Source organism: Palaemon carinicauda, chromosome 14 (genome assembly GCF_036898095.1).
Source record: "Palaemon carinicauda isolate YSFRI2023 chromosome 14, ASM3689809v2, whole genome shotgun sequence".
Classification (NCBI taxonomy): Eukaryota; Metazoa; Arthropoda; class Malacostraca; order Decapoda; family Palaemonidae; genus Palaemon; species Palaemon carinicauda.
The window spans coordinates 117,443,438-117,461,023 of NC_090738.1; the positions used below are offsets into that span (position 1 = coordinate 117,443,438).

A 17,586-nucleotide genomic window follows, 5' to 3' on the forward strand; every position below is an offset into this window, starting at 1 on the left:
AATTAAGGAAGACAAGGTTTTGCAGTTTTCCCAATAACTGTAGCAGACAGACGGTTTCTGTGTACAGTACTGTAACCTGCTGATTTACACATTTTGTTCCTGTTAACAGCATTCCTGTTGCTGTTTGCTATTCCCTCACTAGTGTGTAGTAATGATGACAATTGCATCATAACTTAGGAATGAATAATCCATGTGCACAGTTGATTGAAGGAGAACTTCAGGTTATTCCTACACCTCTGCTGCACCTTTGTCTCTTTGGCTAACTCCGGATCCACGCTTTCATCAGACTTGGAGCTCACTGTCAGTCAGAAGAAAAGGTACCGCCCTTCTCCCCCCCCCTCCTTTTTTTAGACTATTACTCCTTTAAAACTGATTGATAGGAGTTACATATAAGTGATTCTTACTGTTTCTCTCTCCATGGGTGAAACACTGTTCCCCAAATCACCAATAACAAAGAAAGAGATGGTGAGATTATAAATTACTTAGACGCCCATTAGTACTCTACTACACATTAGTGTGGTACTATGTGATCTTGCTCTTATAAGGGAGCGCCACCTTATCTGTCTATGATGGCTTCTTCCTACAGGAGCGCCATCTCACCTGTTCTCGTACCCATTAGAGAGTTACTATAAATTAGGAAGCTACTATGCCCTCACAAGCTCCCAAAAGAGCGGAACCTCTTTTGTTCGCAATTACCCGCTACTTTAGGAACGCCACATCACCTTTGTTCTAGCATAAATACAAACCCTTCGCTACTGTATTTATAAAGGTATTACAGTACTTAAAACTGAAAGTGATACCCCTATAGAAAGCTGCAGGTTTGTATGCTAGAAAAAATACAAATTTCTTCCAAATTTGTTATTTTTGTGGGTGCGTGCTCCTACAGGAGCCCCATCTCACCTGTTTGCGATCATGCGCTCCTGTGAGAGAGCCTCCTCTCCAGTTCATGATCGTGTCTCACCTGTTTGCAATTAAGTGCTTTTTCTTGACCACCATTACATCTGATCGTGCACTCTGGAAGGACCACCACCTCACCTGTTAGTGATCGCACGCGTTTATGGAAGCGCCACCTTCAAGCTACATTGACGTTTGATCACTAGACGATCACAGCCATGTGCTACACTTTGACCCAGGGTTTGTCAAAGCTCAAGTATGAGGAAGTACAATCATTCTCAAGAGACATCCAATCCCTGGACCTTATTCAGGCGGTGAAACAGGTGGTCCCAGGATTGACCTATCATCCTCCAACAGTTTCAGCTCTTGGCCTTAGCCCCTCATCCCACCGAACACTTCAGTGCCGATAGGTCTAGAGCAGAAGAGAAACCTGAGTGGTGGGTGTCAGACACCAACTTGCTCAGGGGAGTAGACCTCCTCTCTCCTTCCTCAGATTTGTTGTTCTTCATAGACGCATCAAAAAAAGGGGTTGCTCACCTGTTGCACATCGTAGCATCTGGACTTTCGTCCGAATCCAAGTGACAGTACCACATAAACCTGGAATAAGGGCAGTCTTTCTCACCCTCAAACGATTCCATTAGCTCCTCCTTTCAGGGCACTCTGTAGTGCTGATGAATGACAACACTACAGTGGTGTCACACAAACCAAAACAAGCAAGGGGGTACTTTTCATGGCACCTCTGCCTATTAGCTGTGGAATCCTCGGAGGGAAGGAGAACAACTCGAGCCTTTCAGCCCGTTTCACCCCGGGCAAAAAGAAATGTGCTGGTGGTCAATCTGAGCAGGGGGACTCGGATAGCAAGCTCTGAATGGTCTTGGAGATGACAGATAGCCAACAGAGTTTGACTTTGTAAGGTTCACCAACAATTGACCTGTTTGCGTCTTCCCTAAACCGGAATCTTTTGGCATACTGCTCACCAGTACCGGGTGCCTAAGCAATCTGACAAGATGGCTTTCAACATCCGTGGGACAGGACAGAAGTCTACACGTTTCCCTCCTTCGGCTTAGTAAGGAGGCTTCTAAACAAAGTCAGGGCATCGCAAGATCCCTCGATAACACCTAATAGCTTAGTTGAGGCAACATTCTGTGTGATTCCTGGGCCTTTTGCATCTACTCAGAGGCACCACGAGAGCTCCCTCCATTTACTGATCTACACGGATAACCACGTGGATATCTTTGATCAAACAATTCCATCGCTTTGTCTTCATGTCTGGAGGTTATCCAGCAACCCCCCAGAAATAAAGGCTTTTGAGACTAGGGACAAAAGAATGGCAGGATACCTCTGGTGAAACATCTGCTTTAGTATCCCAAGCAAAGTGGACCGTCCTTTGTGGTTGGCGTCATAGACAAGGTATCGCTCCCTTCAGTGCCACTATATCTACAATAGAGGAGCTCTTCTTGTTCTCAGAGAGGAAAATTTGTTCAGTATTATCAGTGAAAGGCTATCACTCGACCTTAACCCTCGTTTTAAACTGAACGGAGTTAGCATTCCCTCAACAGGACGGACGCTCTTCGTACAGAATTCTGAGCGCACCTGCCCTCAGTCGGGAATCAGACTACCTCCTGAGGAAGTAGTGGAATACTGTACTCACTGAAAGGAGCACTATTTTCATCAAGCATCAGATCGATTGTGACTTGGCCCAAAAGTTGGTCTTTCTCCTAGCTCTCTCTTCTGTAAAGAGAGTCAATGAACTGCATGGTCGGTCCTGTGACTTCGCCCATTCATGGGGATGGGGGCAAGTGACACTGTGATTCGTCCTGGAGTCATACAAAGACTCAAAATCCAGCAGGAATAGATCCTAGAATCAAGCCCTTCCAAATTGAAAGTCTCCGTTCTGTAACAGATGACCCAGACCAACTGTTACTCTACCCTATGAAGGCAAGAAGGAGATGCTTAAAAAGAACCTCCAAAGCTCATCATCAGATCAGCAGGCTCTTGGTGAGCACTTGGAGAACCAGAGGAAGATTACAAAGAACTCTTTATCCTCTGCGATTAGACAGGAAATTGAGAGAGCCATGCATCCAGGTTCTATATCTCCAATCATTGTCCCTGTGCTCATAAAGCCAGGAGTGTCAGCACATTCCTGGCATTTAAGAAGAATTTCTCTGTGATGCAGGTGTTATAAGCGCATGTGTGGAAACTGCAAACAGCGGTCACCGCCCACTACCTGCAAGATATAACCCACAGGAACTTAGATGCATTTACTTTAGGTCCTGTGGTGGTTGCACAAAACATGATTAATAACACCTCAGCTCCCTTGTAGGACAAGTAGCAGTTGGTTGAGAGCAGATGATACCTGTGAGTACATCCCGGATGAGTGTGTGAGTGACTAACCATATCCTATTTCATCCTCCCCTTTCTTGGGGTTCATTATCCGAGGAACTCTGCAAGCTTACCACCTCTGACTGCGGGTGAGTACCATGCCCTTTGCGCAACCTAATACTGTATATGTAGAAATATTTTTTATGTCCCCATTCTCCAAGTGAGGTTGTGTCGGCCAATGTCTAGGCTAAGTGAGGAGCTTAACTCTAATTTTATGCTTACTTGGTCTAGTCACATTGCTAAATTCTGTGCTAGCACCGATTGCTTGGCCATCGTCCTATAAGGATCACAAGGTGTCAGGGTGACCTCTAAACAGCACGTGTGTCCCATATTGTTTGTATAGTTAGGAAAAATACAAATTATTCAAAATTTGACCTTTTTAAATGGCATGATACAGTATTCTATGACTTGGTAGAGCACTATATACCATCATCATCATCATCTTCATTATAATCTCCTCCTACGCCTATTGACGCAAAGGGCTTCAGTTATTTTTCGCCAGTCATCTCTATCTTGAGCTTTTAATTCAAAACTTGTCCATTAATCATCTACTTCGAGCTTCATAGTCCTCAGCCATGTAGGCCTGGGTGTTCCAACTCTTCTAGTTCCTTTTGGCTCCCAGCTGAACGTTTGGTGAACTAATCTCTCTTAGATAGTGTGATGAGCATGCCCAAACTATCTCCATCTACCCCTCATGCATGATTTCATCTGCATATGGCACTCGAGTAATCTCTCTTATAGTTTCATTTCTAATCCTGTCCTGCCATTTAAGTCCCAATATCCTTTTGAGGGCTTTGTTCTCAAATCCACTAAATCTATTGGAGATTGTTTCATTGTCATACCATATATCATGTTCATAGAGTAACACCGATCTCACTAAACTGATATATAGTCTGATTTTTATGTGCAATTTCCGGCGATTTGATTTCCAAAATTTACTTAACCTAGCCATTGTCTAATTTGTTTTTTTCAGTCTTTCAGTAAACTCTTAATTCTATAGACCCTATATTGGAGATCATAGTTCCTAAATACTTGAATGATTCTACCTCATTAATCCTTTTTCCTTCCAATGTTATTTCATTTTCCATTGCATACTCTGTTCTCATCACACTGTACACCTATATTAAATTTCCAAGTCAGTCTTGATTAAGTGCAATAAGATACAGTTTGTATAATGTGTTATAGATTACTGTAGACCTAAAAAGTTGTAAGTGAATAATTACATTGATTTTTACAGGTGGCTTTTTCCATTCATTGGTCACATGGGGATTGCTATGACCTCTGGTGTTATTAGAGATTTTGCTGGACCATATTTTGTATCTGAGGACAACATGGCTTTTGGGTGGCCAACAAAGTATTGGGTTTTAGATCCATACAGAGCACAAGGAGGACCAAGTGCTTACGATCGAAGTGTGACACTAGCATCGGAAGAGTATCAAGGGAGGATGGTAAGTTTGTTTCCAATTATTAATTGTTCCGTAACTGGAATACAAACCTACGCTATTTATAGGGGTATACTTCCGGCGAAGCTGAAAGGACGAGCCTTTAAAATTTAGTGATGGTTAACTATCCATCCCACTAGTTAGCGGGGGGGTAGGGCATTAGCTAGCTACCCCTCTCACTCACACACCTCTGACTGTGCTTCACTTTACTTTTGGCTCAGAGAGAGAGTGATTATTGTTGCCGCTTTTCCTCCTTGCCTATTTTGGGCTGCTATTAATCTTTGTCTTTTTAACTTACATTTTCTCTTCTACACAGTATTTCAGGTAGTCGCTGACTTACAACGGAGATAGGGACTGAGAGATGCGTCGTAAGTCGATTTCGGCGTATTTCGAATTCATGAAGTGTAGTTTCTGTAGATTTATTATGATGCGTCATGATTCAGCAATCATCTAAGTCATATTTTATCAATATTTTCTCACTGAATACTATTATTTCCTTTTTTTGTTTAGTAGGATATCATATGGTCTATTAAAGTATTTTTGTATTCTATTATCCAATTTTGGAAGAATTTTAAACATCAAGAATTATTTGATATTTTGTTTACCTTTAGTTATGATCACCTGATCTGAAGGTCTTGCTACTGTATCGATAGTTTGCTCTCATACAAGTGGCGTATTTTTTATATAATTTCTAAATTTATTCAAAATATCCTCATGATGAATACAGTATTATATCAGCACCAAAATGTTAGAGGATATCAGTTTTCATACAATTTGTTTATAGCCCAAATTACTAGTTATCATGCTAATACGTTCTCATTCTGTGCGAGTGTGTGGTTGCGGGCTTGTATTGGTAGTTTATTTCAAAAGCTTCATAAGTACAATATTTAATTTTTTATTCATTATTAAGTCCTCATTTATCATTAGTCATTATTGTGGTTTATTAAAGCATGTTTGTATTTTATTTTTCAATTTCTTGAGCATTCCAATAATCAACAATTACTTTCGGGAGACATCAGCTGATCTATAGGTCACTCTACCGTATTGCGATTATGAGCACATATAGTACGAATATCATGGAGTTGTTAATGTAATATTCTTAACTTATTCAAAATCTCTTCATAATCAATATTATATCAGCAACTATATGTTGCAGGGTATCACAGTTTCCATACTGTCCGTTTATAGACATTATTAGTTATCATATGAATACTCTCTCTCTCTCTCTCTCTCTCTCTCTCTCTCTCTCTCTCTCTCTCTCTCTCTCTCTCTCTCTCTCTCTCTCTCTCCGTATTTTGATTTTTACTTCACCGTTAAATCTTCATATTTCTTTAAATATCAGAAATTCATTGTATCATTACTCGATGATTCGATAATGGGTATAATATGATTACTCGGTAATACACCAAAAAGAAATAAATTGGTTTGCCCGCGCGCATTCCACCATACATATGACGTCACAGGATGTGTGATGGGAACTCGATAAAGAATGACTTGCAAACGATGTAAAACCCTTTCCTTTTTCTTGCAAGAAATAAAAGAAAATACTAACTTATCAAGCAAAAGTATTTCATTTTTATAATATAAAAAAAATTTATTATTTCTAAGAAAATGTTTGTCCCGTTAGTGTACTTTCTTTAGATAGATATCGATCTATTATCCGAGATGAAGTAAAACCAGCGTACAGTTAAATTTACGCTAAATAGTACTCATAACAATCGATACAAACACAAAATGCTTTGTATCATTACTTGATATCTTGATAATGGGAATACTAATACTAATCGTTTGCTTTTTTTTTTTAAGGAAATCACTCTGTTGCCCGCTCGCTTTCCACCGGTAATATAACGTCACCAGGCAATAATCATATGAACTCAACAGATCTTGAAACTTTTCTTAACATATTTTTACTGAAAATGGATACTGTATATTGACAATAAATGAAGCTACTAACTTATCAAGATAAAACAGTTCTATTTTATACAAGAAAATAGATTATTTCCAAGGAAAATTTTTCCTATTAGTATACTATTTCAGACCTACTTGTAACGTCATCGCAGTGAAAAAAATCGTCGTAATGTTGAACCGTCATGAGTCGCATATGTTGTAAGTCGGCAACTACCTGTATATGAAAACATTCTTAATGTTTTTATAAATAGGCTGTAGCTTTCCTTACAGTGTATGTTGGTGTGTGTGTGATAATGTAGTACAGCAGGTTCTCAAGGGCAGAGAACCTTCCCTCCCTACCTTTCTCCCTTGGACATCGATCATTGCATTGACGGATAGCCTTCCGTGGACTCAGCTGTCGCAGGAGAATCGTCATCGTTGGATACTCCTCTGTTTAGCTGTTATTGTCACTTTCCCTCTATGTGTAATCTGGTGGAGGAGGGGGAAGGGAGTGTGGCCTTCTCAGAGCTTGACTTCGGTCTTGCACTTTCTCAAGGTCATTGCCACTCACTTTTCATTGGTGGCCGGCAGTATACTCTGCGGTGGGAGCACTTTTCCCGGTCGCGGTTAGGTTGCGCTTCCGAATGTTTTTTTTTTTTATCAATTAAGTGAAATTATAACTGTTTGTAATTTAACTTTTCAGCTTCATCTCCGCGGGGAACCCCCTTCCCGCCAGAGGGTCAAGTGGTTCTCCCGACTAGTTCATTTTTCTTAGCTGAATTGATTAATTTTATTTCTTGTTTTGTTACAATTTTTACGTTGCCAGGGAAGGGAGTGCGCAGTCCTTGATTTGTGTCTGTTTTCTCACCTTTCCCGTACGCGGACTAGGTGCTCTTCCTGAGGGAGTTTTTGTTACATAATTTGTTTTACTTTTCCTCAGTTAGTGATGCCGTTCTTCTTCGTTCGACTAAGATAGCTGACGTAGAAGAGCAGTGCTGTTCGTTCCTGAGGAATCTGCTGTCACTGCGCCATCATTTTCCTGTCCTCCTGCACCTGTGGCAGCTCCTGATCAGCACACCGTCTTCGAGGATCTAGCTCCGGTTACGTTTTCTCATGTATAGCTCAATGCAGATCTTCAACTTGAACAAGGCTTGTTGATGGGAAGCAAAGAGCGCTGCCCGAAGGTCCACCTCAAGGGTTGGACTACTTTCCCTTCCGAGGGAGAGTTTTCCTCCGTAGATGTTGTTGTCCCCCCTTTCGAGGGAGAGCTTCCCTTCATCATCTGCATCTCATCACATCGTCGCCGATTGCTGTTGGTGTTTCTTTGCAAAAGTCTACGCTTCTCCCCCATGCTGAGTCGACTCATCTGTCAGGGGCGGTGCAAAGTCCAAGGCAAATCTCTCCTGCGAGTGGTCACCTCTCGCCGATTGCCGATCGCTAGCTTACCGTTCGCCTGCTCGTCAAAAAACCCCGGTTCATGAAGCACCATTGAGTCTCGAGAACGCACCATTGAGTCTCTCTCACGAGCCTCTCCTGAGGATGTTTGACCTTCCAAAGGGCACATCCTGTCTCCAGATCATTGTTCGGCTGTTCGCAGACCAGCTGTTCTGACCTAGCGCAGCTCGTCTTTCTCCAATCGTTGACCGCGCCAGTCACCGATTGCCAGCTCGCCAATAGCCGATCGCTAGCTCATCTTTCATCAATAGCTTGCTAGATTGCCGATCGCCGATTGCTAGCTTTTATTTCTCTGATCGATGACCTCGAGTCTCGCTGAACGCAAATCATTAGCTTTCCAATTGCCAGCTTACCGATCGCCGAACGCTAGCTCACCAATCGCTAGCTCATTTTTCACCAATAGCCAATCGTCAGCTTGCTGTTCGCTAGCTCGCCAATCGCCGATTGCTAGTTTGTCCCTCTCCGATCATCGACCTCCAGTCTTGCCAGTTGCTGATCCCCAGCTCACCGATAGCCAATATTTAGCTTGTTGATTGCTAGCTTGCCGATCGCTGATCCTCGGTAGTCATCTATGGCTAACTCACTGATCACTTGCTCGTTAGCTCAATTTTCCGATTGTCGAACCTTACTCTAACCATCCGTTTGTCGATCGCCAGCACTCTTGACTGTCCTCTCAGATCTCTGAGCGCTGATTGCCAATCTCTGGCTAGCTGATCACCAACTTGTTCATCGTCGAACCATACTGCTGTTCCTCAGCTTATCCAATCATCCGATTGTCAGCACACCGATCCCCAGCCTACTTTGCCAGCTCAACGATCCCCAGTTGTCTGCTCGTGCTTTCACCAATCATCACTCTCCAGCTTACCGATCGCCAATATACATCTCTCTGATTACCTTTCACCTGTGACCTCAGACTCCTCGGTTTTGTCATTTGCCAGCCTTACTGCCCTCTTCTGACCAACTCACCTCGTTACCTGCTTGTCAACAAACTCAGGTTCGTGACTTCAGCTAGTTCTAACCCCCCAGTGACTCGTCCTTCAATGACCCGTCGGCATGCGGCCGTTCGCCATTTGAACTTTATTAATTTGCCACTCATCAACGGTTTGCCATTCACCCTCGGCTCTTCAATCACCAACTCGCTGATCATCGAGTTAACCTACCGATCGACGGCAGATGACGGTTGGCTGACTGACCAGACAGCCTTCGACTGTTCGTCAGTCATCATTTTCGGTTCACATATTGCCGATTCGCCGATCGCCATTCACCGGCAGTTCAAAGCTCAGCAGTCCATCAGCTGCCTTCAACCACTCACTAGTCACCTTTTGCCCGTAGTTCCCCAGAAAGATCGGAAGGCAAACAACACCCTCCTCGCTGCTAGCCGTTCACCATCACGGCAATCCACTAAACGATTGGCAATCCCCATCAGCAGCTTGTCGACTGGTGACTACTCGCGAGCACTCTTCGACTGCATAGCGGCCATCGTCAACGTTTGAAAGAACGACGCCGTTCTGAGGAACAGCATCACCCCCATCAGGGTGTCCAAGGTAAGGTCAAGCGTTGCCTTACCCTCTTCTTCATCGGTTCAGACTGAGTTCTCTCCCAGGGGAGAGTCCTTACACAGGGTATTGGCATCCCGTTCCCTCATCTCTCCCTCCAGTGGTCAAGACCCAACGTCAATGAACTCCGATACGAAGGGATCTGCAAAGTAGCTGTCCCTTTGGGCCGAAGTCCACACCATGCTGGAGAAGGTTAGACAAGCGGTAAGACCACAGGTCTTCATGTGCACGCTGGATCTGAAGGACGCATACTTTCAGATCCCAAATAATCCATCTTCACTGAAGTATCTGAGATTCAATGTAGACAACAGGAAATACCAGTTCAGGGTACTGTGCTTCGGACTTTCATTTCCACAGCACCCCAAGTCTTCAGTGTTCTCCCTAGTATCATCCTGGGCTTACAGGATCGGCGTCCGTCTCTTCCGTTATCTGGATGACTTGCTAATCCTGGCAGACTCAGTGGCAACCCTTCTTCAGCACCGTGACAAACTTCTGAGGCTTTGCCAAGATCTGGGGATTATGGTTAACCTTGAGAAATCTTCCCTGCTTTCCACTCAGAGACTGGTACAGTATACCTATGAATGATTTTAGACACCATTCTCCTTAAAGCCTTCCCATCAGATGACAGGATAACGAGGCTGAGAAAGGTTGCAAGACCTTTCCTCAGGCGAGAATAACTCCCAGCCCAGAAATGGCTACTGTATGTCTCCTCGGGACACCTATCATCCCTGGCCTGTCTAGTTCTCAAAGGCCTCCTCAGAATTCGATCTTTCCAGTGGCAACTGAAGTCTAATTAAAATCAGTCCCTTGATTTCCCAGACGTTCTGATTCCGATGGTACCAGCGGAATGGACGGACCTCGAGTGGTGGGTGGCTGTTGAGAAGCTACGGAGGGGTGTAGATCTTCTCAGTCTCCCCCTGGACTTGAAGCTGTTTTTCGACGCATCAAAAAAAGGGTAGGGGGTCCACGTGCTGTACCACATGTCCTCAGGCCTCTGGTCAGACTCCGAAAAGTACCTACACATAAATCTCTTAGAGATGATGGCCATCTTTCTGGCCTTTCAACAGTTCCATCAGTTCCTGTCAGGCCACTCAGTGGTGGTAATGAGCAACAACACTACAGTAGTGGCTCACATCAACAAACAATGAGGTACTTTTTTGCAACTCCTATCCCATCTAACAGTAGAAATTCTGTGGTTGGTGTCGTGGAAGGGGTATCTCGCTACTCGATGCCATTATTCCAGCAATAGCAGAGTTCCTCTGTTTTGTTGCGGGAGGAAAGGCGCCTTTCAGTTTTGGCAGTGAAAGGCTATTGCTCAGCCTTGAGCCTTGCCTTCAAACTGAAAGGAATGGATATCTCCTCATCGCTAGAACTTGCCTTACTTATACGTACTTACACGAACTTACCTGTCCTTAGTTGGAAGTGAGACCTCCCCCTCGGAACGTGGTTCGAGTTCTCCAATCTCTAAAGAGGCCTCCCTACCAACCATTACTCCAGGCAACAGATCACCACCTTACTTGGAAGACGGTGTTCCCACTTGCCAAACTAGTCAGTGAACTTCATGACCTCTCATACGACATCGGCCATTCAAGGGGATGAGGAGAGGTAATGTTCAGCTTCGTCCCTAAGTTTGTTGCCAAGACTCAGAATCCAGGGGTGTCGGATCTTAGATTCAACTCCTGGATAGCGAGTCGCCGCTCCGTAATTGCGATCCAAATCATCTGTTACTGTGCCCAGAGAGGAGTTTGAGACTCTATCTCAAGAGTACAGTAGCAGCCCGCCCCTGGGTGCCTTCACTATTTGTCAGCACCAGGAGAAACAAGAGGAGGATCACTTAAAACATGGATGAATTCGCAGTCATCGATTATGCTGTGAATCCAGATCCTCCTCCAACACATTGACCCAAATCAAGGGCATAGCTACGTCCCTGGCTTTCAAAAGAAATTATTCTGTGACGCAGGCTCTACAACCAAGGGTGCGGAAGCACCAGACGACTTTTACAGCCCATTACCTGCACGATGTGACCCACAGGCGACTCGATATATTGGTCCTCTGGTGGCTGCCCAGCAGTTAGTTTAATATCTCAAGCTTCTTATTGGACAAGCAGCAGAAGGTTGAGGGCACTGTTACCCAGTTTTAGTCTGCGCGAACGAAAAAGAATGACTGGATGTCTTCTTTTCTTCATCCTCCCCTCTCTTTGGGGAAAGCAGCATCCTGGGTTCTCTGCACAAGCTGACCTCAATCACTGCAGGTAGACCGTAGCTCCCTTGTGTACCTAGTATTGTGTCAATACTGTTACGTCCCCATACCCTAGCGAGGTGGTATTGGGAAAGTCCTGGTCAACTCGGTTATTTTTCGCAGACTCGGAATAAATTTTGCCTTGAGAGTCACACTGCTAATATCTCGACACACAGCTTGTGAAGGCTGCAGACCTTGTGTAGCAAGGTTTAGCGCGTTGTTAGGGTCTCCTTATTTTCGGTACTAACCTACTCAAAAAAGGAGACCCCGGGTAAAGCTAAAAAGCCAAATTGGCAGGGACATCCACCCTCCTAATGGGTGAGTCACCCTTATAAGTACCGTATGTTTGTATTCTAATTATGGAACAAATGACAAATTTGGAAGTAATTTGTATTTTTCCTAATGATACTAACTTTTAGCAATTTATACAAACTTACCTGCCAACCCTGTCCCCCTTGAAGTCCTACCTCCAAGCAAAGTGAAGCACAGTCACAGGTGTGTGAGTGAGATGGGTAGCTAGCTACCTCTCCCCTACCCTCCCTGCTAACTAGCGGGATGGGTAGTTTACCCTCGCTAAATTTTAATGGCTCGTTCTTTCAGCTTTGCTGAAAGTATACCCTTGTAAATAGCTAAAGGTTTGTATCATAGGAAAAATACAAATTACTTCTAAATTTGTCATTTAAATGTTATTTTTTACATATTTGACTTTTATGTTCTCACGTGTACAAACCTTTCGTTCTTTAAGATATTGGCCATTAGATTTGTTAACGAGTTAGTTAACGACAGGTGATAATTATGGACAAGTAGCCCTTCTCACTTTCTAGTCAAACACTTCACTTTAGTCTTTGGCTGCAATGAGTACAGACGTACTGTTGTGACCTATTCAAGGCAGTTTGATATTTTTCTCTGTCTTTTCAACTTGAATAATTGATTGATGGCTTTGTGTTAATGATAGAAGCGAAGCAGGATATTTGGAAATGCATGGCAAAAGGTGATAGCTGTAATTGGTTTGTGTGTTGTAATATTGACCTACATTCTTTTCATGACAGTGTTGAGTCATATGAATTATTTTTTAATTACTCAAGATAAATGAGTGATCAGTTAAAAGATAAGATGGAATTATTCCAAAATGAGGATTTTTTGTATTGAAGAATGCCATAAAGCAACGAGGGCTTGATCTGTTTACTTTATTTTCATCAGATTCATTGCTCCGTAAAATTTCTTCATATTGCAGAATGATGTTCTTACTAAGTAGATATTTTAGGGACAGTACTTATTGGTAAATTCAACTAGAATTCTTAATCAGTTTTTTACACAATCTGTGGCCTTACTAACAAGACTCTGCCCATAGTATGGCCTTCTGTGAACCACTTGACTAATGTTACAACTATGGCCGCCACTGGTGCAGTATCATAGATCCTGTAACTCTAATTATCCTTAGCTTCAAAACCAATTTTGAGCAATGAGTCTGTACAGCCTAAATAGTTTTCCAGATTGTTTTAAATTAATGGGCTGATTACCAATTTTCACTCAGATAGGTAGAAATGGGGACTTCTTTATATTTTCCTGAGGTTGCAGCTACTGCAGATGAGACTGTCTTAAAGTTATGGGTTTTTTATGAAAAAAATCTTTTGATTGAAGGAAATTTTATGTATTTTCATGGATGAAGTACAGTACAGAAGGTCGCCAACTGTTAGGATTTTAATATCGTTACAGGTCATTTTAATATTTAAATTAAATATTTTCAACAACCACTATTGAAATATGGAAAATGAATATAAAAAGAAACTCATGAAACTCACAACACGTTTATTCACAAAGTTATAAAGAAAATCTATATTACTTCTTCGGTTACTTTAACTGACAAATCAATTCAATCAAAACATTAGTAGAAAAAGGGAACAGTCAGTAAGGTAGAAATACTTAATGAATGTTGAACAGTTTTCTGCAGCTGCTGAGATGATACTGGTACAGAGGCTTCAGGCTTGAGAACGTTGCAGATGGGCGGCTGAAGTTCAGGTGAAACTGGCACGATGACTTCAGATTCGAAGACGTCACAGAAAGGGTGGCATCAAAATGGGACATCAGAAGTCTCCAAGAATTCACTGATAGTGTAGAACTAAGGCCAGGCTACAGGCAGTGTTGGCTACTTCTTGTCTTGAACAGGTAGAGCTGGCTGCTTCAATTCGTCTCTCTTTTATCTTTTCAGCCATACAGGATTTTGGGGATGGGGGTGTTTTTCGACTGAAGGTAAGGTTGGAAACTGGTTCTATCAGACTTCTGGTCTTCTCTGCTTCTTATCTCGTCAGGACGTGGTTCCCATCTGCTTCGAACATAGTTCCTCTCTTGTCCTATGTCCTGTCCTATCTCATCTCTACAATCTCTTCTTGAAGTTTATATACAAATGTATGGGCAGAGCTTATTACAATGGGCAGTCATCATTTCCATATAAGGTGTTTTCCTCAAAAACCCCCACTTTGATCATGCCATGGAAGCTTTTAGAACAAATTTCTCATGCAACCTGGACCTCGTGTTTAGTCATAACAAAAGCGCGGTACATGTCCACCTGTGATCACATTTTTCATAAACTAGGATATCCCTTGAGGTTTGGTTTCTTAAAATTTGCCGACTCCACTGATTAAGGCGATGACATCTTGGTCCAAACAAGACAGTTCGTTTATCACTATAGGCACTCTTCGTCTAGGCTTGGTTTGTTTCCAAAATGCTGACAACAGTGAGGTGATGACAGGTTTGACCAAACACTACAGTAGTCGAATATCGTCTTGCTGATCACACTTTCGGAATAAATGTTTCTCTGTTTTAATATATTCCTTCAATAGTATTGCATCTACCCATGACAGTCCATAAATTAGTAAAAAACAGGTATTGAATATGAAAATTTATGAGGTGAAAGAAAATGTGGATGTATGTGCAAAAATTTGAACAAGCAGTGTTCCTATGGATAGAGGAAAGTAGAAGCATTATGATTACAGTATATTGAAGTGGAGTTATAGGTATTAATAGAATAAAAGGAGAAGCAAAGAAAAGAAGGTAGTGGGAGTATGGGAAACAGTTTAAAAGTTTGGAAGTGTCTGAAAGAATGATTTTAAACATTTTTTTTTTTTTTTGAAGTGAAATGTGATGGTTAAGTGCAAATGAGAAAAAAAAATTGAAAGGTATCAAAACAGTTTCCTTTAATATTGTACTCCATGCAAAAAATTGAAAGAAATACATCTTAATATGCTGTAACATCCAAACAATCTGGAGCACGTCTGGTTTGAATCATGACGACAGAAAAACCGGAATGGAAAAGGCTGGTGCATCAGTACTGGGCTTCTTACCACTTTACGGGCAAATGTTAATTAAAGCAAGCATTTAAAGAAGTAGTACGAACATCAGGTAGGTATAGAAATAACAAATTTTGTCATTGAAATTCTGTTACTGTATGATAATAAGCTAGTTTTGGGGAACATATTTTGAGGGTTTTTTTTATCTTATGAAACTAATGGAAGTTATCTTGCACAGATCTAGACTATGTATTGATTAAGTCTTTTCCTCATTCAGCACAACTTGTTTTGTGATAACTGCCATTCACATGTAGCCATGGCTTTGAACTTGATGCGATATGATGGATCATCATCTTGGAATATGGTGAAACTATGTTTCCTAATGCTATTACATGGAAGATATGTCAGGTATGTATTTTTTTATTTTATTTTAGATTTTGATTACTTTACCTAATAATGTTAAGCCATTTGTAGCTTATACCACTATTCTATATTACGTCAATGAATCTTACCTCTGAAAAGTAAGATACAATAGTTCTTAAGGGCCAAATTATCAGTATCAGTATATGAATGAAAAAAAATCCTTTCTGTCATGCTCACCCTCCACCATCCACCTGCTATGCCCCAGTTAGACAGTTGAGGACAAAGGCCAGTTCAGTTTGATATTTAAGAATGTGATTTCGATTAGTGTTCACACTTATTCTACTTACTTCTTTATATCTTGTGTTTTGTTTATTTTTATCTCCGATTACCACACAAATGGAAAACGGTTTACAGGCTGTTATGCCCTATATTTACCGGTACGTTTCTACCTTACTGTACGTAGATATGTCCCTGCTGGTTGTTTACAAAGATATTGTCTCAAAGGTAGTCAAATTATTTTGTGTTCCGACAGTTGGCTGTTACTCGGTATATTTTCAATCTTGGGACTCAGATTGTTACTTTTTTAGGACTACCTATTTTGATTCTTGTGGTTTGATGGCTATCATTCCATTGGTATTAATAAAGTGTTTGCCGAGGAGTTGTTGCTAATGTAGTATCCTATAACTCACTGTAAATCTTTCACAAAGATTAGACAATCCTATTAGTTAAATGGGTTCACATATAGTCTAGTAATTTAATGTAGTTTTATCCAAATTATTATTATTATTATTTTTTTTTTTTTTAATTTGCTCAAGAATATTTACAAGTTACTGATATAGGTGCTAGCATATCTCCTTACATTGTGAGTATAGTACTGTACTTGTTTTTCTTTACTAATATTGTAAAAGTCACTGATATTAAAGGAATTAAGAGTTGGCTTTTTGTTTAATTCCATGTGATTAAGACGTGATTACCTGTTAACAATAGCAGACACTCTTCCTTACCCATTGTCACAAGACAAAGTTACTGTTCCAGTTGTTACCATAGTACTGCCTTGTCCAGTCACTTGGAGTTTTGATTTTTCACATTTTATGTTAGACTCAGTTAGACAAATAGGTCATACAGTATATATATATATATATATATATATATATATATATATATATATATATATATATATATATATATATACATACATATATATATATATATATATATATATATATATATATATATATATATATATATATATATATATATATATATATATATATATATATATATGAGAGAGAGAGAGAGCATTCTTAAGATTTTATATGGTATATACAAAATGTAGAAATATGAACATTTCTATTTAAAATACTTTATTGTAAATTTAGTTACATAATGGCACAGTAAAAACGTATTGTCTGCCTTTACTGTACCATTTCTCAAATTGTTTTTCGACAAAATTTATAAATTTTAGTCATGAATTATATAAGAAATTTATTTAGCATTCTTTCACAATCTTCATATTTTTCCTATTTACTTATTTATTACGCAAAATGTCAGAGAAGGTGTGATTACGGTAAGACCTGTTTAGACCATCTTTTACACAAAAATTTTTTGAGAGTACTGTATAGGTTTTTTTTTTAACAGGTTTTTACGATCGCAAGTTATTGCTTTTGTAATTTTTCATGTATCTTTTGAAAGGGTATTGTGGTGGCCTATTGGAAACATTCCTTCCTGGCAATTTGCCATACTTGGGTTGCAGTCCCGCTCAAGCTTGATAGTTTTTTTGTAGTGTCTGCAACCTCACCATCCTTGTGAATTAAAAATATGGGGTTTGCAGGAGCCTATAGGCCTTCCTGCTGAGTCCTCAGCACTCATTGCCTGGTTCTCCCTGGTCCTAGTTTGGATGGAAAGGGGGTTTGGGTGCTAATCATATGTATATATGGTCAGTCTTTAGATTTTTGTCTTGCTAAGCTAACCAGCGCAGTGTCACTGTCCTTTGCCTCTGCCATTCATGAGTGACCTTTAAAACTTATATTTTTACATGCTGTAAAAATGTAAAGTTTGGAGCATTTCTATATAAAAGGGATT

General features: G+C 40.9%; 1 protein-coding gene across 1 annotated transcript in view; it reads left to right on the forward strand.

The window, feature by feature from the left end:
• The window catches only part of LOC137653638 (transmembrane protein 222), an 84,452-nt gene that overhangs the window by 55,229 nt on the left and 11,637 nt on the right, over positions 1–17,586 (forward strand). Inside the window, exons 3-4 of the mRNA XM_068387212.1 lie at positions 4,514–4,724; positions 15,419–15,549. Of these exons, the coding sequence (XP_068243313.1) occupies positions 4,514–4,724; positions 15,419–15,549 (342 nt within the window). The remainder of the gene's footprint in view (positions 1–4,513; positions 4,725–15,418; positions 15,550–17,586) is intronic.